Source organism: Xyrauchen texanus, chromosome 33 (assembly GCF_025860055.1).
Source record: "Xyrauchen texanus isolate HMW12.3.18 chromosome 33, RBS_HiC_50CHRs, whole genome shotgun sequence".
NCBI classification, from domain to species: Eukaryota; Metazoa; Chordata; class Actinopteri; order Cypriniformes; family Catostomidae; genus Xyrauchen; species Xyrauchen texanus.
The window spans coordinates 29,904,062-29,927,487 of record NC_068308.1 but is presented as its reverse complement, the minus strand read 5'-3'; the positions used below and the strand labels follow the sequence as shown (position 1 = coordinate 29,927,487).

At 36.8% G+C, this 23,426-nt stretch overlaps 2 protein-coding genes across 3 annotated transcripts in view; both read right to left on the bottom strand.

Annotated features, from left to right (window-relative positions):
- LOC127626755 (Na(+)/H(+) exchange regulatory cofactor NHE-RF1-like) overlaps positions 1 to 8,877 on the bottom strand; it is a 34,069-nt gene extending 25,192 nt beyond the window's left edge. The window contains exon 1 of the mRNA XM_052102771.1: positions 8,209 to 8,877. Within this exon, the coding sequence (XP_051958731.1) occupies positions 8,209 to 8,664 (456 nt within the window). The 5' untranslated portion in view covers positions 8,665 to 8,877. The remainder of the gene's footprint in view (positions 1 to 8,208) is intronic.
- A 1,471-nt stretch (positions 8,878 to 10,348) lies between these two features.
- LOC127627164 (nuclear prelamin A recognition factor) lies at positions 10,349 to 23,253 on the bottom strand. Of its 2 annotated transcripts, none has more exons than XM_052103431.1 (12): positions 23,005 to 23,253; positions 22,377 to 22,447; positions 20,998 to 21,063; positions 20,672 to 20,809; positions 20,453 to 20,585; positions 19,088 to 19,222; positions 16,510 to 16,628; positions 16,076 to 16,205; positions 15,647 to 15,719; positions 15,271 to 15,408; positions 14,967 to 15,124; positions 10,349 to 12,610 (listed from the first exon to the last, which is right to left on the bottom strand). In XM_052103431.1, exons 2-12 carry the CDS (start codon positions 22,431 to 22,433, stop codon positions 12,360 to 12,362), a joined length of 1,398 nt encoding a protein of 465 aa, XP_051959391.1. In that variant the 5' UTR covers positions 22,434 to 22,447; positions 23,005 to 23,253; the 3' UTR covers positions 10,349 to 12,359. The 2 variants fall into 2 exon arrangements, with proteins under 2 accessions (XP_051959391.1, XP_051959392.1); XM_052103432.1 differs by having other exon boundaries at positions 23,009 to 23,253.
- Between the last annotated feature and the right edge of the window lie 173 nt (positions 23,254 to 23,426).

Below are 23,426 nucleotides of genomic sequence, written 5' to 3'. Positions count from 1 at the left end.
GCAGAAAGCATCACTGTCTGTGGTTCGCAGACAGCTTTTAGAGTCTAGAGCTGTCACACAGAGACTGGATCGGTTCACTTGATCTCCCTTTAAAAGTCTTATTTTATTCCACTAGATGGCAGCAAGAACTATTAAAAATAATTTTGCCTCCATTGCCTTCCATCACAAAATGCAGATCTGAAATGTAGGTAGCGCTCTAATGCATTTTAGCCCTCAGAAAGATGCTCGTCCGTAGACATGGTCTAATTTTCGGTTCATGCACCATCTCCATTGTTTCATCGAAAATCTCTGCCTCTGAGTGGACTAGAAGCTCAATCTAGGTGTCACAAGAAATGTGAGATTATCCCCTTTGCGATAATATAGAGTAGACCATTAATCAATAATATATTTTTACGATGATTTCTTTAGCATGATATTTTGTTCTGTACATCTTAGATATACCACTGGATTATTCACTCAAGAAAACTCAAAAGACAAGTAAAAAAGGCTCATTTCTTAAAGTAAAAGCAGATATAAAGTTTTTGGCTACTTGGGGCTTACAGCTGCATTGATCAGCACATAAGAGACGTTTGTATTTGAAGTCTCAGTAATCATATTCCACTTTGTGATTATGTAAAGTCACATTCCTGAAAATGAGAGCTTCGTTTGATGTATGACTTGTGCATTTAAGTGCTATGCGAAATAAATATTAATGTGAATATAAAGGTCCATCACATGACCTCTAGGTGGCCCTTATTTCCAACACAGAATTTGAGAGCCCTTATTATGTTATTTTATGTAACAAATTCAAAATGTATGGTATTCTATGAAAACTTTAGTTTCCAAACTTTCATATGATACCCATATGGCTGACTTATGTATCTGGGGACTTCAACGTTTCAAGTGTAAACTGGTTTCACAATAAAATGGATAACAAAACAGTGCGCAGTGATATATTTAAATTGCCAAAGGTTAGCGGACATCCGGCCCCTAATATTACTTGGTCAACAACAAAAAGTCAACACCAAAAGGTTTAAACTGTTGTCATCCATGTTTCTTATTTACAGCCACAAGATGCCCAAGATGTTACTGTGATTATCAACATCACAATTTTTGAAGTTGTTTCTGTATTCCATACACACTTGGAATGATAATTTATTGAATTCACTTCTAAATTTTATAAAAAAATATGTTGTTCCAAACCCTTATGTCATTCTTTCTTTCATGGTACACAAAAAGAGATGTTAGGCAGTGTGGAAGTCTCTTATGTTAATCTTTTTTCCATACAATGACACTGAATGGTGACTGTGACAGTAATTCTGTCCAACATCTCCATTTGGGACGTCATATAGGTTTGGAACAACATGAAGCTGAGTAACTGATCACAGAATTTGATTTTTCTTTTGTGAACAAACCCTTTAAATGTGGCTGTCAATCCCAAAACTTTGCAGTGTATGTGGCCTATGCGTACAGTTCACTTGGCCATTATGACATACTTACTCCACCCCTTTTGGGCAGTATGCAAGCTCATCATGTCATTTCCCCAAACAGTTCACCGCCACAATAGGAAGAAACTCCACAACCAAAAACAGCAAACAAAAATTCTGTCTCGGAGCAAATTTTTACATGTGCAAAAATAAACTTGGTCGTCAGTCCACACTAAAAGGATGCAAACATGTATGCATGAATAGAGTTGCTCTCATATTATAAACATTCAGGAAATTGTTTTCTGAAACATGATGGGGATTAGCTGAAACATCAACCTGCTTGTCACGAGCAGTGTGAAAATGGCTTTACCTAATGCCTCTAAACCCGACGCCAGGCCTCAGCAAATCCTCTACCAGCCCTATAAAGATACTACAGTTCAATAATACAAAGGTTAATGACTTTATAGTTCACTTTGGTTACTCATAATCCTTGGTTTGCTCAGCTTCTGGAGGCTTGGGGGTAGGGTTGGTGAATTATGAACTGATGACTAAAACAGTAATTATCTCAAACCAACCTGTGTTTTCCAAGTAAACAAGGAAATCATGTGGTTAACTCATATTGGTTAGGCAATGGTAATCCAAATAGTTTTATGATGCAGTGCTGCAATTACAGGCAACACATGAGTTGATTGAATTTTGATTCAGGGAGTCAATTCCAAAACAATTCACTGGTGAATCGATTTTCATAGCTTGGAGCTATAAAACAAAATACATCTTTAGGTCTATTCTGAGGCTTTGGATACAACATGTGCACTTTCTAAACTCAGACAATAATTAACCTATAGAGATTTAAAAACTGCCAACCAACAGTAAAATGATACCAAGAGCACAAGGGACAATGCAGTGAGGTGAGATTTCTACTCATTTACATTAATGCTTGTGTCATCTGAAAATGCAACAAGACCAGAGCAGGAAAACAGCGACCTTGTAACGAAGGAAGTGGTTTACTCAAATGTGTGTGCATCCCTCCCTCATAGTTACGCATTCAACTTCATGGTTTACTTTTTGAAATGTACCATTTTGGTGGTGATCTCATTGGCTACATTTACATGTAGACAATACTCTTATTGAGGGAAATCAGCAAATATATCTCTTTAAAAACAGCTTTGCAAAAGTAAAATTAGTCAGTCAGTTTGGGAGTCTTTTTGAACAATGTATTAAAAGAAACACTTCGTAAGAGTAATTTTCAACTACACTGGATACTCTGTTTTGATTAAATAAAAAGAATCGGTTCATAAGCGTCGTGTGTGTGAATCAAAATACTCGTGATGGATGTGGTTGTGTTTTCCCAGCAAGCACAAACTAATTTCAAAAGAGGTGTTTCCTTCCCATTATTTTGCAGCATATGGTCTTTTCATCTCCCCAACATTCAATTCAGACTGCAAACGGACACTCACAACTTGAGAAAATGTGTTTTGTTTTTTAATGTGGGGCTGTAGATGGGGGAGCCCCACTGCTGAAAAACCGTGCTCCTTGCATGGAGCTGCCGCTTTACATGAAGCCGGAAAGAAAGTGCAGCTTCTTTTTTGCGGCATTTTCGAACCTGTGCTTGTGTGGAACATGATCCGTCTGCTTTACTGGCACAGGAGCACGTTGGTCAGTGGATGAAATGCGATTAAAGCGTTTACATGCGGTATAAAACTATTAAAATAAGAGTACTCATATATCTTACTGCAATTATCATTACTCCGTTTATAAGCACAATCGCAATATACTGTTTAATCTCAGTATTGCCTTAAATTGCATTATGAGGGTGAATGTAAATGTAGCCAGTTATCACCACTTTCACCAGTCTGTAACATTATAGTTTTAAGTGTATAATAAAACAGTGTATTGGTAAAAGGAAGTAGGACACATCCAACTTTCATTTTCCAATTAGTATTTGGCAAAAACGTGTATTCATAATAAAAAAAAAAATAAAATAAAACCATATCGGTTTCTCTGCTCCAAACATAAAAGCTCCCATGACAATGTATTTAATTATCTTCATCATATGCTACTTATTAGAAAAGGATGAAAGGAAAGAGGCCCATATTGTTCAAAGTGTACACACCCTTTCTACCCTCCCACACACACACCTGAATATCTCAGGAATTACTATACACAAAAGGTCTCAATGAGTCACACCACGTCTAAACAGCATCAAGAAAATGACTCAGATGTTGTTTTGGGGTAATCACCATTATGCCAAAATGTGGTCAACTGAGCTGAACTTGTATTGAACCCAAAACTACCCTCAAGTTTAAAGCCCAGCCACCAAATCCATAAATAATCAGACTTATGTCTTTGGCTGAAGCATCGCATCTCACACTGCTTTTTGAATTACATAATCAAAGCGTTATGTTTTTAATATAGTTTCTTAAGTTAAAAATAGTTCAAATTCTCAAAATGCTTCATTCTTTTCCATTTCATTGTGATCCGTGTAAATGTTTTAAATGCAAGGACATGTCTTTATGTGAACCCCCCCTCTAAGAAATAGCTCTGATCGAGGTAAGGACTTTAACACTGATTAGCTGAATAGTCATTCAGGCAACCAATAGACTAGTTAATTTTGAAAATATGAACTTCTGCACACCCCTAGTTTTCATAAATCTAATCTGCCCCTTTACCAACATTTATGATTCTGTAATTGTTAAGCATACAGCGGGCAAGATGTTTGTGTATAATCTGCTCCGAAAATTTTATTCAGCGAGTAAACAGCACCCCGTTGGGCAATGCCATCAAGAACAAAGCTTAGTCTGGGTTAAACTGCCAGCTGATCCAAGGACATTCCCTCAGTGGAATTTTACTTGTGAATGATCACAGACAGGAAGGATGGGATGCAGGATGGCGAGGGAAAAATGATACAGAGAGGCCATTCATGGCTGACTGGGACTTCAAAATTACTGCAGAGAAATGAGATTATAATCCATATCGTTCCGGAGACTCTAAATAACTATTATTCAGCAGAGGCCTTCTCTAGGTTGCCAGGGTTATGATGATGAAACTTATTTCTGGTTTATGCACATATTCCAAAAAGGGAGTAATAAACACTGTGCACCATTCTGTAAGGGTGTAACTCAAATAAATGTGTGTAGATAGGAGGGGGAAAACAGAGCTACACAAGTTGTTTGCGGTTTATGATAAACACATTTTTGTTCCATCTATTGTTGAATTATTAGTCAAAAATAGATTATACCATAGATTATATATTAATACTAAGATAAACATGCCGTCTAAAAGAGAAAGGAATTTGGATTTGCATTTATCTTTTTCTAATCAAACACAAAGCCGTTGAAGTACGTTGTAAAAGTTTTATTTTTCTGCAGCATGAAATGCTAAAATAATGTAGTGTACAAAACTTTCAACAATGTAATTCATGCATACACACCTCACATTAAGCAATTATAAACCCAAAATAACCTTTTTGTGCAAAACAGTTTCTTTTTTCTATAAATATTTGTGAATAGAACCTTTTTGGCATAAAGTGTTCTTTGGAGCGGAGTAAAGACAAAGATTATTTAGCAGAGATGGGCAATTTCTATTAAAATGAAGAAATTGGAATGCTCAACCAAGGAGATGTGCACCCCACAGTCAACTGATGTAGAAAGGAAGTCCCACCTTACAGTTAAAAGAGCCAACGAGCGGACGAGTAAACAGAGTTTTTAATTATTTTGATGTCATAAACCGGTGAGATTCGACACATCCTGCTACATATCTGTTCTTTGAAGTCAACATGCCAAAGTCAAAATCCTCAGGCTCTGGAGATATTAAAAGACATGTGAAGTTACGTGCTCAAGCTGAAACCTCTGATGGGCCTGCGGACCAAGGACTCTGTTTGGATGGTGCGGTGGGAGAAATCCATCTTCAACTTTCCATCATGTCTGAAATGCTGACGAAAGTTGCCAACTTAGAGGATCTTGCTGTAATACGTCGATCAATTACTGCGATGGAAAATAAATTCTCTCGAGTTGGTTACAAGATTGTCGGACGTCGAGGAAATTATAGAATATCTGGAGTCATCAGAGAGGGAATTAGCTGCTAATCCACTCATGGAGTTGGAAGAGATACTTAAAGTACAGAGACAGAACTGAAGTGCCGAATGTCGTCTGATTGCCCTCAATTGAAATACAGATATAATACTACTTGTATACTAATACTACTGGAAGGTGGAGTTTTGGCTACTCAAGGCAAGACAGTACAATTTGAGTCAGGGGCAAAGCAGGGAGGATTTTGGCTAGATATATAAAGCAGAGAGAGTCTTTTTCTACTATTCCCTCATTGAAATTTGCTGGTGGTGAAATTTTTACCTCAGCCATTGATATTAATAATGCTTTTAATGTGACTCCAGCCAGGTCTCCTGAGCAACCAAATTGGCCTGATTGCTAGGGAGGGTAAAGTCACATGGGGTAACCTCCTCATGGTCGCTATAATGTGGTTCTTTCTCGGTGGGGCACATGGCGAGTTGTGTGTGTGGATGGCGTGAAGCCTACACATGTGCCATGTCCCACGGTAATACGCTAAACAAGCCACGTGACAAGATGCACTGATTGATGATCTCATATGCGGAGACAACAGAGATTCATTCTCTGCCACCCAGATAGAGACGAGTCACTACGCCACCACGAGAACTTCAAAGAAAAATTTGAAAGAGCACAACTATCTTCAACAAGTCAAACGATTTGAGGTAGCATTCATGTTCGTAGCACAAATGGTGCAAGATGACTTTTATACTTGGGGTTAAGGAGTTTGTTCAAATCCCTAACCCTTTGAATGAGCAACAGCAATAGTGATAATTCAGCAATCACCTCTAAAAATATTTAACTGAAACAATGATTACCTTTGATCTTCTGTAACTTGACCCTGACGTGAAACAGGTCAAATTAGTGTCGGTTTTATGTTTTGTTATGCTCATGGTCTGTTCCATAGGTGAGGATAAGACAACCTCAATCCTACTCTGTGGGCTCCTTTCTCTCTAAAGTGATGTCCGCACCCAAACAAAGAGTAATTCTCCACAATAACCCCTTCAGTGCTTAAGGATCTCCAAGACAAGCAGGGATTGGTAATTGATTGGGGTCAGCTATTTTTTGATGGCTTTTGTCCTGAGCTCAAACAAGATCAAACTTAAGTAGTCCATGAACTACATCTGGCACATTGTTTTATTTACATTGGAACTGATAGGTGATTGAAATACACAGAAGTGCCTCCAATAACATAAATTTACTTTTGACATTTCTTTCCTAATTATTTACAGTGCTCAATGAATAAAAGCTTAGAACAGGATATCCTTTAAAATGCAGGGTAAATATATCTCATGAAACAGTCAAATGTTGCCCAGTTGTAAACAGCCTTTTACATTCTTCTTGCAAATAACCTGTAGACCTTGTACTGCATTACATAAAAATGTTGGATCACTTTAGAGCCATACATTTGTACATTTGACCTACACACTTTGAAGGATTGTGTAATCTTTACATCTCAGCAGGGAAAAGGTGTCAAGAAATTTCAGATATGGCACTTGAAATTACATGCATCTGTGATCAATAAGATTTTAGTTCCAGGCAAAGCCATTGTTGGAAAAAATTTTAATAATAAACTGGCAAATAAAGGGAAAGTTCACCCAAACATTACATACAATACATTTTTTATTTACCCACACTTGTGTTGTTCCAAACCTGTATGACTTGCTTCCATGGAAAACAAAAGATTTTATGCAGAATGAGTGTAACAGCCTCAGTCCCCATTCACTTTCATTGCATGGGAAAGAGCAGGGTCAACATTCCTCAATTTCTCATCTCATGTTCCATTGAATAAAGAATTTGGAGTGACATGGGGTCAGTTAATGACTTAAACTTCATTTTTGGGAGAACTAACCCTTTAACAATACAGCCTAATAGTTCTCTTTCACGGATCATTTACTGTATACGAGTTAAGTATCGGGCATTTACTTGCACTGATGCAACAACTCAAATGACAGACATAAAATGGCTCAAATAACATAAAGACAGGTATTGTCACACAAAAAGCTCCAGACACTGGAAAACATCTCTGTCTGTCTTACAGGTAAAATTAAAGCAATGTGAAAACCAGCGGGAACTGTGACATTACCACAATCAATTCTAGTTTTAAAACATGGAAATGCACATACACAAGTGTCTTTGTAGTCAAACGGTTTACAATACCAATTATATACACACATCATTAAGTTTTTTGGGTTTTTTTTTTTGGCATTATGACGACACCTTCTTGCCATCCCAGATGTGTATTACTTCTGCATAACACAAATTAAGTATTTTTTTTTCTTCATCTCAAGCATTGTGTGGACCAACAGAGCGGAGATATTCTTCTAAAAATGTGTGTTCTGCAGAAAAAAATAAAGTAATGTACATCTGGGATTGCATGATGGTGAGTAAATGAGAACATTTACATTTTGGGATTGTTTTCAGTTTATCACAACTCTAAATTGCCCTAAAATAGGCCTAATTTTTCTATAGGCTATGCAAAACATGATTTCTTGTTTGTTTCTTTCGATTTAAAAAAAAAAAAAAAAAGACATTATAAGGACACTTTCTTGACAGGTTTCGTGAGAGAATGGGGAGAATCACCCGCATTATTAACATTTTGTTTTGGGTCCCGAGACACCCGTCAACAAGCGTAAAAAATAACGCACGTGTTCAGATTAACTTTCTAACCCATTAAGTTCATCGTTGATGCTCAAAAATAAACTTTTTGAGTGACGAATAAATAATATTTTTGTACCAACCTTGGAGCTCACGCTCAGTCTCTCCAAACTTATGTTTCCGTTTGTCTCCGGGACGGGGGTTGATTCCCGTGGCGCCCCGTAATTCACCTCATCTTCGTGGTCCGATCCAGCGCTGCTCGGTATCGGTATCCCATCAGTCACATACTCCTTCTTGCACTTCAAGTTATGCTTCTGAAGCAGTGTTGTGGTCTCTGCATCTACCACGATGAGTTCGAGTTTTCCCGTGACTTCTCGTATGCGGGACACCACCTGTTGATGCTTCGCGTCCTCAACACTCTCCCCGTTCACGAACGCCAGTCTGTCACCGGCCAGCAGACCCGCGGAGGCGGCCGGGGAGTCGGGCTCTACATGCCGTATGAACTGACCGAGCTTGCCCTTTTCGCCGTGGAGATGGAAACCGTATCCGCTGTCCCCTTTATCTAAAACGCACAGCCTTGGCCTGAGGTTGCTGGACATTTCGTATTACTTTCAGAGTTTCGCAGATACACAAAAACGAAGAGAAAGTAGGACCCAGTCGCTAAAAAAAAAAAATAGATAGGCTACGAGTAGACCTTAAACACTCCGTGCCCCCAGCACGTCTTCCCTATGTTACGACTCTGTAACAAGTCCAATCGCAGTTTTCTTTTAAGTGAATCCAGTCAGGGCTTCGCGGGCCCTCTTGCGTGTCAAACGCTCGATGATTGGAACTTTCACCTGTCAGTCACTTTAACGTGATGTAAAAAGGGGGCGGGGTGTTCATGTGACTGACATATGAATGGGACAATCATTAACCACGTTTGAGTGAACGTCATTTTATTCTAATTTTATGAGTCCAACTCATGAGTCCATGCATTGAAAATCAAAAACCGAGATTAAAACATAAGATAACATATGTTAGAACTATCTAACTTGATTTGTAATTGCTTTTAGAAGTTATGGTATCAAGTCTCAAGTCATGAACATAATGTTTGTCTTAAAATATTTGTAGTTCCATGACATAAGGCCAACTAAATGATTGCATATGATTTCCTTATATGCTTCTGTAGTTTAAACAACAGTAGTTATTTGAATCATTATGCAACATCTTCCTTTATTAACTGACATATCATCTGATCCATTAGAAAATACCTGCTGTGATGAGAAATATCTTTTCAGCCCTAATTAATTTCTCCATTCAGGAAACATCTCATTCTATAATATGATTTAGCATGTTTGAATTGAGTCAGAGATCTTGGTGGGTGTTTAGAATTTTCTGATGTAAAAAAATAATAATAATAATTTGGATTACTTATGTAAACTGGGACAGATAATGGACAATGTTGCGTTGTCTCATTGTAATCATTTGAAAAACAACCTCAACTTTTGCTTTCTTCACTCATAGACTGTGCAGTACAAAGATGAAGACATGCCTCATCCAAGTAAGGAGAAACACACCCAAGATATTATTACTGCATAATCCTGAATGTGATTCAAGCTTTTTATTTATTTATCCCCATTTCTCCCAATTTGGAATGCCCAATTCCCACTACATAGTAGGTCCTTGTGATGGCGCGGTTACTCACCTCAGTCTGGGTGGTGGAGGACAAGTCTCAGTTGCCTCCACTTCTGAGACCATCAATCTGCGCATCTTATTATGTGGCTCGTCATGCATGACAGCGTGGAGACTCACAGCATGTGGAGACTCATGTTACTCTCCGCAATCCATGCACAATTTACTATGTGCCCCATTGACAGCGAGAACCACTAATCACAACCACGAGGAGGTTACCCCATGTGACTCTACCCACCTTAGCAACTGGGCCAATTTGATTGCTTAGCAGACCTGTCTGGAGTCACTCAGCACACCCTGGATTCGAACTCACGACTCAAGGGGTGGTAGTCAGCATCAATACTTGCTGAGCTACGCAGGCCCTTAGAGTTAATCTTTTTAAATGTCAAACTTCAATACACTTCCTATATAAAGAAAATCTTTGTAGCGATGACTAGGCTGTCTACAATATGATGTTCTTTTGATGAAACTACAACTTTGGCTCGAGCCCAATGTATTTACCACATTAGTAAATGGCTCACAATTGGTTAAGCAAGGAAGTGCATGCATGTTTGGACAATTAGGCAAGATTACTTCATCTGAGCAATAACATTTGATTTATCCTCAAGTTTGTCTACTTCATCAAAAGTGATCTACTTAAGCATCAACAATACATCACAAGAAAAAAAAATCAATATCACTCAAAAGTTGATTTTTTTTTTCCCCCATAATGGCTGTAGGCTGTTTCTACAACACATACGGAAGAGTGGTGCTATTACAACACAAATGTATTGTGACAGACTCTATACATCTTGTTGCAGAACAGCCAACTTTTGTAACACAGATATGACTTTAGGTGCATACAGCATTTTAAGTGTTCTGATGTCCCTGATGCCACATCTCCCTGTTTCTTTAGTTGAAGATTTCACTGATTTATTATGTATACCCATTTAGTGGCTCTTTTACAAAACTGCACCCATGTAGGCATAACATCCTTTGCTACTTAAAGGAATAGTTCTACTAAAATAAAAATTATTTTAGTATTTATTCATACTCATGCCATCCCAGATGTGTATGACTTTCTTCTGCTGAACACAAACAAACCTTATTAGAAGAATATCTCTGCTCTGTAGGTCCATATAATGCAAGTGAATGGTGACCAAAACTGTCAAGCTCCAAAAAGCACATAATGGCAGTGTACAAGTAACCCTTACAACTACAGTGGTTTAATCCATGTCTTCTGAAGTGATCTAATCTAAACAGACCAAAATATAACTTTTTTTTTCAATATAAATCTTGACATCGGCCGTCTCCATGGCGATCGTGATTTTTAGCTCTATTACACTCACTAGCGCTATCAAGCACTAGGAAGTGTAATTGAGCTTGAAATCATGATAGTGCCTAGAGACTGCAATGGCAAGATGTACAGTGAAAAAATTGTACATTTTGTTCTCACTCAAAACAATTAGATTCCTTCAGAAGACATGGATTAAATCATGGGAGTCCTATGCTGCCTTTGTGCTTCTTGCATCTTTACATTTTTGGTCAACATTCACTTGCATTATAAGGACCTGCACAGTGGAGAAATTCTTCTAAATAATCTTTGTGTTCTGCATAAGAAAGTAAGTCATACACATCTCCGATGGCATGAAGGTGAGTAAATGATGAGAGTTTTAATTTTTGGGTAAACTATCCCTTTAAAATGGAATGTGTTTCACATTTTGTGGTCACAGCAAAATTCAGATGAATGTATTTGTGTAACGTTTGACTGCTACTATAATACAACCACAAACACGAATATCAGATAACAGCACTTGAGTTATTATTATTTTAATCTTATTTCTTGTTGCATGAAAGCTAAATGACAAAAAACACTGCCAGTCTGTTAAAATTAGTTCATGCACTTTCAATGCAGTCAGAATTATGAAGCTCTTATTGATGGTTGGTATTCTTTTAATCTATTCATAGGAACAGTATGTATTGTTTGCTTATTTTGTAGCTGGATCTTAGTGATATGAAATTCATGACAGAGCAAATTCCTTCAGTACAAGTGATAAATTGCAATAATAGTCATAACACTGCTTCAGACATATAACAGGTAAAAGACAAATAACTGTGTTATTGCTATAGTTGTGTTAATCACACTTTAACTTTATGATGATTGGTTGTTCAACCATCTATGACATCATTTAGGTGCAATGTGAGAAAGAATGCTCCAGGAAACAAGTTAAAGGGAGAGTTCACCCAAAAATCTTCACTCACCCTTATAATGCCCGAAATCAGTATGACTTACTTTCTTCCCGTGAACACAAGGAGAAATTTTAAAGAATGATGACACTTATCATTTTTTCCATACAATGAAAGTGAATTGTGACTGAGAAGACAAAAATCATATGGGTTTGGAACAACATAAGCGTGAGTGAAAATAATGACAATTAAAATTTTTGGGAGAACTATCCCTTGAATGATCACACATCATTAAATAAAGCAGTCTGATTTACTGCTTAGAACAGAAAGCTTGTTTGATAATTTGTTCAACTTTTCTTTTACTGTAGAAAATTGCAGTCCATTTAAGTTAGACTTGATGCTTTTAATGCCAAACTTGGCTCCAGAAATGAGGGAATAACAGAATGGCCCCTACCAATCACCACTGAATGTCCGGGCTCAGTATGTGAGAGGGGGGCTTTGTGTGGCTCTTGTACTGAGTGTGGAGACATTGCTGAACATGTGGGGAATCTTGGCCATCCAACCAGTCCTGGTAGAGGCGCTGGACCTCTGGGTTGGATTCAGGCAAATGGACAGGCAAGCTGCTGTAGGACGCTTCCATTTGCTGAACAAGAGCCCGGTCAGGTCTGCCTCCCTCTCCCTCAGCTTGTCCTCGCCCACTTAAACAGCCTTGATGGTCAAGAGAAAAAGAGAAGGAAATTAGGTCATTTTAAAGATGAAATGCAAAACTGATGGTTTTCAAACAAGTGGTAAACAGTTGGAACAACCTACCAATCATTATTTATACTTTATTTATAGTCGTCTCTGCTTATTAAGATAGAACAGGAGAACGTACCTTAAATGTAATATTCCAGGTTCAATACAAGTTAAGCTCAATTGACAGTATTTGTGGTATAATGTTGATTACCACAAACAATAATTTCAACTCGTCCCTCCTTTTCTTTAAAAAAAACAATAATTGAGGTTACAGTGAGGCACTTACAATAGAATTTAATGGGACCCATTTTTAGAGCATTTAAAGGCAGAAATGACCACTTAAATTGATTCTTATGTTAAAACTTGTGTATTATTTTAGCTATAAAGTTGTTTATATCATGGATTACAGGGTTTAAAGCATTGTCATGGCAACGAAGTTGTAAAATTAGAGAACACTTTACACATTTTTTTTGAGTGTAGCAAACCCCCCTCACAATCCACTCTGACCAACAGAAAGGGGACTTGTTTTTGGTTCAGCCATATGCTTGAGGCAACATTTAAATAAATGTCCGAATTGAATACTCTGGCCACTCTTCTCCAAATCATGTGCAAATGTGAGATAACGGGTGTGACTTAACTTCTGGGACTTCCCGTTCAATAGAAAACCAGGGAGGGGCTCTTTCAGGTGGATGTGGCCAATGAGCCAAATGTCTGAGACCGAATGCATAATAATAAAACCAAATCTTGGGTAAGCCTAGCCCAACTTTGTCAATCCGTCTATATATTTTGTTGAAATGTAGCCTGGGACGTTTACCATTCCAAATGAAGGACTTCGCTATGCTATCAGATTGCTTTAAATAAGAGAGGGGGACATCTATAGGGAAAAACAGTGAGTATTTTAATGTTTACGGGTTGGCCCCATTCATCTCAATTCTAAGTACGTCACTGTAACCAGACTTTTTCTTTTTTAAGAAAAGGAGGGACAAGTACCTTTTATAAATATTTTTGTGATAATTAACCTTTTGCAACATGCTGTTGATTGAGCTTAACTTGTATTGAACCAGAAATATTCCTTTAAAATCAACATAATTCCCTAAAGTGGCATGTACAATCCATTCATGGCACTACAAGTAATTTTATAAATTGTATCAAGAATATTCTAATTTAATTCAATAATAAGCCAGTTATTGAGAGAGAAAAGACAGAGTAATTTTTAAATGTAATAATTAAAATATATAAATAAAAAAATATTGTGGGTAAAAAATATTGATTTTCCAATGTATCTCTATCTTCAATTGAAAGATCTCGATATCGATTCTTAAATCCCAAGATCGACCTTTTACTGTATGCGCAACCCTCCACTACAATAAGAGGAAATTAACTTGCATTTGCAACCAAATTTCAAGCCATGCGACTAAAATTTATATATATTTGGCAACTGGCTAGTAGATGTTTATTTCACTCACCAGTAATTAAGTAGTATAGTGGTGAAGTATTCAGCAGCGAGATCCTTTCACTGCATGTTAAGAGTAAAATTTGTTGCGAAGTAGTGCGTGTCCAAAGACAAGATTTGTTATTTTTTTATTCTAATCATGCATGGCACAGATGATATAAAGTCATTAGTGTCTTTTGTTAACGTGCTAATTTACAGACGCAATTTACAGAAATTCCAGTTTTGTTAAAGAGACAGTACCGGTTTTAGCATGTGTTCAACAAATCAATGTAAATACTTGTAAATAATACAAAATTATGCAATTAAACAATAAACATGTCACAAAAAATTATATTTTAAATATAATGTCTTATTTATTGATTGAATACATGGATTTGTTCATTTTAAAAAGCCAAAATGGGAACAAAATGATGAAAACTAATAAAATGTAGTTAGTTTAATAAATTTTTTCATAATTTACCTAGTAAGAAGGTGCCCCGTATTATTAAGAGCTGGGAGAGAATTTCTTACATATTAAGGGACATTATGACAGAAATACACCTATGAACTGATATCGAATTAGATAAAAACTGAACCGAATAAAGAGCTTGTGAATCTGAATCAAATCTAAAAATCTGTATCAATACCCAGCCCTAATGATTCATTGATAGACAGTTCTTCAACAGTTATTTAACAAAACGTATTTTTTTAATAACTGACAGCACATATTAAGATATGAACCGACATAAACTACACGCAATATAATATTTGCTTTGAATGCTTGCTTATGTTGTCGTGCTCCTCATTAGATGAACGCATCTGCTAAACAAACTGAAAAGCAAAATTATTTTACATTTCACTGATCATAAAGTGCCATTTTGCAAGCTGATTTCATACCTCCAGGGCAGGAAAGCACCTCCACTAGCTGGTAGGGCACTTTGCCTTTCCTCATTCTGTGCACTAGAGTCTGAATATTCCGGAAGCCATAGACCGCAGCAAACTGAAGGAGGGTCTCTCCATCATGCTCTAGCGCCACCTCCTGGAAGTCTCGATTCCTAACGGGAGTAAAAACAAGAATTTGCACCAGAACACAATTTTAGGATTACTATAATAATTCAATAAATAGGATTAGTAATAATTCAAATCTGCAACCTTTTTGTTTAATTAAGGAATATTTTATTATCCAATCATAGCATGTCACCTGAGTGTCTTGTACACAATCTCTTGGACGTCTAGACCAAAGAGCTCTTTGGCTGCATGTTTGAAAATGTGTTCCAGGAAACCTTCAGATCCACGACCTTTATGCCTGATCATGCCTGAGTCACTGCTCTCACCAAATCTATCACATGAGCACATAAATAAATTGTAGGATTCTAATCCACCCTTATTTCCTTCTTTAAATTGTATTTTAGGGCCTCTTATTCAATAGTTTAAGAGTTAGTTGTAAAAAACAATCTACCGTTTACATGATTGCTTTGTTATAACAGGTGAACTGCAGAGCCACAGGAATGTTTCTTCTTGCATAATAGATTACATTCCTCTGTTTACCACAGTGTAATGGTTCTGATTAAACTTACATGTGATCCAAAGGAGCAGAGTCCACTTCCTCTGCGGTAACTTTGCTTTGTTCCATCAAGTGGAGAATCTCTCCTAAACCAAAACAATCCTTTAGTGTAATTTCAAGAGTGCAAAGATCACCAAAACACACTCCACATGACAATATAAAACAAATCTGAATTGTTTTGGTCTAAACCTGTGACCCGGTTAAAAATGTTGGTAACATTTTACAATAAGATTCAATTTGTAAACATAAGTTAACATGAACTAACAATGAACAATTTTATTTTTATTAACTAACATTAACAAAGATGTATAAATGCTGTGAAAAATATATTATTAATTGTTCATGATACCTAATGCATTAACTAATGTTAACCAATGGAACATTATTGTAAAGTGTTACCGAAAGATACTTTTAATTTTACAGTTTTTTCTCAAAGCTTTACCTGATGTAAGTACACAGTCTACATCTCTGGTCTCTAAAACACTGTTGTAGAATTCCTCTCTCACAGCTTCCAGCTTCTTATCAAAGCAGGGAGCCAACATCACATGGAAAACCTGATCCGGGGTCAGCTTCTACAGAGACATTTACATTTACATTTATGCATTTGGCAGATGCTTTTATCCAACGCGTCTTACAGTGCACTTATTACAGGGACAATCTCTCCGGAGCAACTTGGAGTTAAGTGCCTTGCTCAAGGACACAATGGTAGTGGCTGTGGGGTTCGAACCAGTGACCTTCTGATTAACAGTTATGTGCTTTAGCCCACTATGCCACCACCACTCACCAGAGACACAACTCAAAAGTCAACAATCACTGGTGATGATAAAGACAGCCTTTTTAAACACTGAAAATGGCCTACAGGTATCCACCCCTCACCTGTTGTTTTGCAAAAAATTCTTTGACCAAGGAGCCCATGATCTGTTGAGGTGACCTGGCTGTGCAGATGTGTGGCGTGACCAAGCTGCCAAGAACACGCTCTGCATAGCGGATCCATCCTGCACACAAAAAAATAAACTCACCCCACGCTTCCTGTAGCACTTGCCATAGATGTGGCTGTCTTGTCGGGCACTTTTCACACACCTTACAGTCTAGCTGTTCCCACAAATGCTCAATGGGGTTAAGATTCATAACACTCTTTTCCAATTAACTGTTGTCCAATATCTGTGTTTCTTTGCCCACTCTAACATTTCTTTTTATTTCTGTTTCAAAAGTGGCTTTTTCTTTGCAATTCTTCCCATAAGGCCTGCACCCCAGAGTCTTCTCTTTACTGTTGTACATGAAACTGGTGTTGAGCAGTTAGAATTCAATGAAGCTGTCAGTTGAGGACATGTGAGACATCAATTTCTCAAACTAGTGACTCTGATGTACTTATCCTCTTGTTTAGTTGTACATCTGGTCTTCCACATCTCTTTCTGTCCTTGTTAGAGCCAGTTGTCCTTTGTCTTTGAAGACTGTAGTGTACACCTTTGTATGAAATCTTCAGTTTTTTGGCCATTTCAAGCATTGTATAGCCTTCATTCCTCAAAACAATGATTGACTGACAAGTTACTAGAGAAAGCTTTTAGTTTTTTTTGCTAATATTGACCTTAAGACATGCCAGTCTATTGCATAATGTGGCAACTCAAAAACAAACACAAAGACAATGTTAAGTTTCATTTAACAAACCAAATAGCTTTCAGCTGTCTTTGATATAATGGCAAGTGATTTTCTAGTACCAAATTAGCAAATTAGCATGATTACTCAAGAATAATGTGTTGGAGTGATTGTGCTGATTTTTACATCAGTAATGTCCTGACTATACTTTGTGATCAGTTGAATGCCACTTTGGTGAATTAACGTAACAATTTCCTCCCGAAACAGCTAAATCTGTCCATTATTCCAAACTTTTGGCTGCCAGTGTACACACATATATACATATATATATATATATATATATATATATATATATATATATATATATATATATATATATATATATATATATATATACACACACACACACATACATATACATACACACACACACACACTGTATTTACTGGAAACCAAAAGGTTGTGGGTTCAAATCCAACAAATTGTGTTCCATTATCACCACTGTGCCCTTAAAGAGATAGTTTACCCAAAAATGAAAATTCTCTCATCATTTTCTCACTTGCATGCCATCTCAGATGTGTATGATTTTCTTTCTTCTCTGAACAACACAAGCAAAGACTTGAAGAATATCTCAGCTCTGTAGATCCATACAATTCAAGTGAATGGTGACAAAACTTTGAAGGTCCCAAAAGCTGATAAAGGCTATAAATTATTCTGCCTGCCCAGTAGGTGGCGATATGCACAAATAGTAAAAAATAGTAAATAGTAAAAAATGACTTAAAAATGTATCTGTTTCTTACCAATACCTATCATATATCGCTTCTGAAGATATGGATTTAACCACTGGAGTCGTGTTGATTACTTTTATGCTGCCTTTATGTGCTTTTTGGACCTTCAAAGTTCTGGCCACCATTCACTTGCATTGTATGGACCTACAGAGCTGAGATATTCTTTTAAAAATCTTTGTGTTCAGCAGAAGAAAGAAAGTCATACATATCTGGGGGTGAGTAAAAGAGTATTTTCATTTTTGGGTGAACTATCCCTTTAAGCAGCTGGACAACCTCAGGTTGCTCTTAAGGCATTACTATTGTACTTAATGTACTGTAAAGTCACTTTGGATAAACGCATCAGCTTAGTTAGTGGGTTAGGTAATAATTATCTGTCATTAAAAGAAAATCATGCTTGCTTTGTTCAGAGGGAAAAAGAGGCAGAAAAAAAGAGTGAAAAGGAAAGTGGTGAAAAGTGCAGGAACTGTGTGTATGGTTGCCTACACTCATCTGTCACACAGCTGCAGAATGCTATGGCTATCTATCAAAGTCCCACCCATTCACAGCCACTACAACTGCACCCCACATTTGGCTCCTATCTGCATTAAAAGACAAAATGTTTTAAAAACAAAAAAGGCATGAGGTTCAGAGTAGATGAAAATGAAAGCAGAAGAAAAATGATCAAACTGCCACCTCCTTATAAAATAAAAAACACTGTTTCTAACGGTTTTCAACAGGTAGAGCATTGCAATAGCAATGCCAATGGTCACATGTTTGTGTCCCAGAGAAATTAATTAAATGCTAATCTTAACTGTACTGAAAGTTGCTGTCTACCAAATGCATTACATTTAAATGTTTGGGCTATTCATATTGCAGGATGGATGCCACTTGGCTGCCTCTTCTTCTAACACTGCACAACCATCTGCAACCTTTTAAAACATTTCAAATTTGATGTAAAAAGGCAATATTTAGTAAAGTATATCTACATGCTGCCATTTTGATACCGTAGTGGATGCACTAGTGCTTTCTGGGAGGATGGGACCTTGCAATGCATGCTAAAAGATGAGCTTCAGTGGTTATCAGAATGTTCTTACCTGGACATGAGGAAGTGAACATCGGCATGGCGTTGGCATCATGATGTTTACGACGGTAACGCTGAATGAATTCTTTCTGGCTTTCCAAAATACTAAAACTAGCAGCTATCGTAGTATCAAAGACATAATGAACCCCTAAAGATAAAGATGAAAGAGACTTTTAAACCAATGCAAAATATATACTGTCTTCATTAGGGATGCACCAATCGGCTGCTGATATTTATCTGCCACTTATTGGCCAAATTAAAACAATCGGTATATCGATAATAAGCATGAAAACGCAGATATGGAAAAACGATGGTTAATTTATAATTAATTAGTAACACACATTGTAAAAATACTGTGAATTCAAATGCACAATACAAAAATAATAAAAGCCACAATATGTAGAAGGGTTGGCACTCCTACAAACATGTAATATTTCATTTTTGTTCTGTCTTATTCTCATGTTCATGCGAAATAAATAAATGGATGTGACAGTTGTGAAAGCGACACTTACCAATAGGCTACATGATGAGGGAAAACATACAAAAGGCTTTGAAACCAGCAGACTTTGACTTCTGAGATATTGTTATGATATCCATTAATGTTACATGATTGATTGAATTAAGATTGAAATTGCAATATGGCCTTGTGCGATTACTAAACCTTAAAAGGCTGCATTTTAAACTGCAAAAACAGAAGTGCAAAAATGATGTAGAAATACAAAATAACCTGTTTTCATATTAATTCATATTCATCATGCTATCATATTAAAAAAAAAAAATTATTTTCTTTTTATCTTGTATGCATCTTTCACTGTGTCTCTTTTTCCATCTCTTGTTCAATGGAAATAATTTATTGTTCAAACAGAGAAAAAGCATTTGAACCCCTTTATATATTTAAACATTCCTAAGTAAAACAGTGACCTGATGTAAAAAAAAGTTTCTAAATACCGGTATCAGGCTATAATTTGTTTTTTAAATCGGTATCGTTATCAGCCAAAAAATATCATACCATGCATCTCTAGTCTTCATGATATAAGGTCAAATATTTAGGTGGATTATCAGCTTTGTGAAAAAAAAAAATAAACACACAAATCATTAAAGGGACAGTTTAGCTTAAAAGGAAAATACTGTCATCATTTTATCACCCTCATGTAATTTCACACCCATATGACTAACTTTCTTCCATGGAATGCAAAAGGAGATGTTAGGCAGAAAGTTAACCCCAGTCACCTTTCATTCAAACATTACAAATTCTTGTGTTGCATGGAAGAAAACAAAGTTATACAGGTTTGGAATGACAAAGACTTTTCAGTTTTGGGTGAACTGTCCCTTTCAGTGACAATAATGATTTCAAGTCAAACCTGCCATGCAGACTTACCCACACTCTTCAGGAAGCCACATAGTTTCTGTGAAGCCGCAGAAACATCCAGCTGAAATTTAACGGCAAAAAAGGGCAGAGACTGGGGACACACGGACACCACCAGAACTTTGTGCTTTGAAGTGTCACACTTCTACCAAACAAAGCAAAAGATGAAAATGTGAATTTTCTCCAAAGTCTGATTTGAAATTCTGGGCAATATTTTCAAGTCGTCTGTACCTTATTAAGGGCAAGCACATGGTTGATTTCATCTAGATTCTGTTGAGAGATTTTCTGGATTTCGTCCTCCGATATGCAGCCTTCACAGGACAGACACGTGCTCAGCAACACCTGCTGAACTGAGGTAGAGTCTCTTACCTGAGGAAAAAAGGGATATCAGATTACCCGCATCAGCATGTTCAAAATAAATGAATGTTTGTTTTTCCTCATTCCCCAAATTAAACAAATAAAACAACTGACGCAAAACGCAGCTTATCAGATTGTGACTCAATGATCGGGGCTCTGCTGAATTAAACTGTGACGCAAGAAAAAAAAATGAAAAATACCTCTCCACTGACAACACCTTTCTCTTGCAGTGAGTTTATCCCTTCATCACTCTGCTTCTTGTTGCACTAAAGAGTTGGAATGGAGGCAAAATAAGCAACAATTAGTCAGAGTTTCCAACCTTTATAGATCCTGGGTCCCCCCATCCAAACTTTTCCTTGTTGATGAGAGATGTCAGCAGAGATTGGCCAGACTGCTTCGAGCTGACAGAAAGCCTATGGTAACTCAGATAACTGCTCTGTACAATTGTGGTGAGAAGAATATCATCTCAGAATGCTATTCTGTGATGCAGGTTGGCGCTGTTTTGGCGGCACGTGGGGGACCTACACAATATTAGGCATGTGGTTTTAATGTTATGGCTCATCGTTGTATACACACATATACATATACATATATATATATATATATATATATATATATATATATATATAAATACATACATATAGGGTTGGGAGTGTTACTTTTGAATACAGAATACATGCTGTAAAATGTAATTTGTAACTTTTTTTGACAGTAAAAGAAAAGCTGCCAGTACAGTAAGACAAAATAAACAAGTTAAAATTACGTTCTCTGAAGAAGAAAAAAAATATCTGATGCAGTGTTGTTTCTAAAATAAGATAAATCAAATTGATCTTGTTTTAAGGATTTTTAGATATTTTTACAGAAAAACAATAAAAACATTCTCATCAAGAATAAGATTTTTATTCCAGGTTCAATACAAGTAAAGCTCAATTAACAGCAATCGTGGCATAACGTTGATTACCCAAAAAAAATATTTCGACTCGTCCGTCCTTTTCTGTTAAAAATAAAAAATTGTGGTAACAGTGAGGCACTTACAACAGATGTGAATGGGGCCAAATTTCAGAGGGTTTAATTTTATAAAAGCACTTACATTAATTCTCCTGTTAAAATGTGTGTATTATAGGAGCAGCAAAGTTGATTAATACAACATTTTTACAGTAATTTTAGGGTTTGTAAGCGGTTTTATCACACTTAAATCATGTTAACATGCATTTTGTCTACATCTTAAAATTTTCAAACAGTGAGTATTTAACATTTATGGATTGGCCCCATTCACTTCCATTGTAAGAGCATCACTGTACCTCGGGAGGGACAAGTCTAAATAATTTTTGTGGTAATCAACATTATGCCACAAATGCTGTACTTGTTGAAGCAGGAATATTCCTTGAAGACATTATAATATATAAAAACAACTAAAAACTTATATAAAACGTTTAAGATACATTTTTGAATTACCTTTTATAACCAACAGCCCTTCATTGTAAGTTAAAGGGCTATAACACACCAAAAAAAAAAACATGTGCAGCTACAAAAGATGTATACACATCAACATTAAATTAATATGACATTAATATATTACCTGTTCAGTGCAATTCTCACACTTTTTCTTTTTTCGTCCGATAATGACTTCAGACATTGTATAAGCAACTCCTGAAAATCAAGTTCAGAACAATAAATTATTCCATGTTCAATAAGAGATCATAAAACTGTCTGTACTTGGTATTCACACTCATATCAGATAGCATTCTGGCCTGGGTGTTATTCTTGCCTATGAAGCCAAAAACATGCGTTTACAATAAAGAGGAGGGTTACAATGAAGCCCATTATTACCCTAAACATTCACATAATGACCAATTTCACGGAAATTGTGATCATTTCAGGTTCCCAGAACACGCTGCATTCAATTTCACCTGATTATTGCTTTGAGGAACTTTCATGCATTTGTACAGAATTACAGGTGAAGCCACTGGATTACATGTATTTTTCTCAGCATGTAATCAGATGATAAATCAATTACAGAGGCGCAGAACAGATTTCAGGAGTCATAAATCGTGGAGAAAGGAAAAAAGGAGCGAAGCCTTCACTTTCCTTAGATAACCCGTGACACATACTGAAGAACCTGCCCAAGATATTTCAATGACGAGTGGTCGAGTAAAAAAAAAAAAATCATAAATATATGAAATACATAAATAGGCCACTAAACTCACATACAAAATCACATTAAGTCCTTGTTGTTTAGGGGGAAACCCAACAGACGCAGCAGTGAGTCTTGATAGCAGGAACTTCGCTATTGAACGCATGAAAGCGACAACTGGTCACCAGAAAAAAGCGCAGAGATGATCGCCCTGCGGTGATATAACAATGGTGTGCACCGAGTCATCCGTTTCGCAACTCTCACTCATCCAAACTGGCTGGAGACGAATCGCTGCTCGGCTTGACTTCATTGTCCTTGCGTGGACCCGGCACGCATGCGTGAATCAGCACCTCCGGTTTCAACTCCTCTGGACCGAGTAAACAGTGCGGTCCTTTCTGAAATTAATCATTTGCAGCTTGATTTTGGCATAGCGATACTATACTACATAACAAGTATGGACTGCTTTGGCGTAAAGGACCAAACTAATAGTCAATG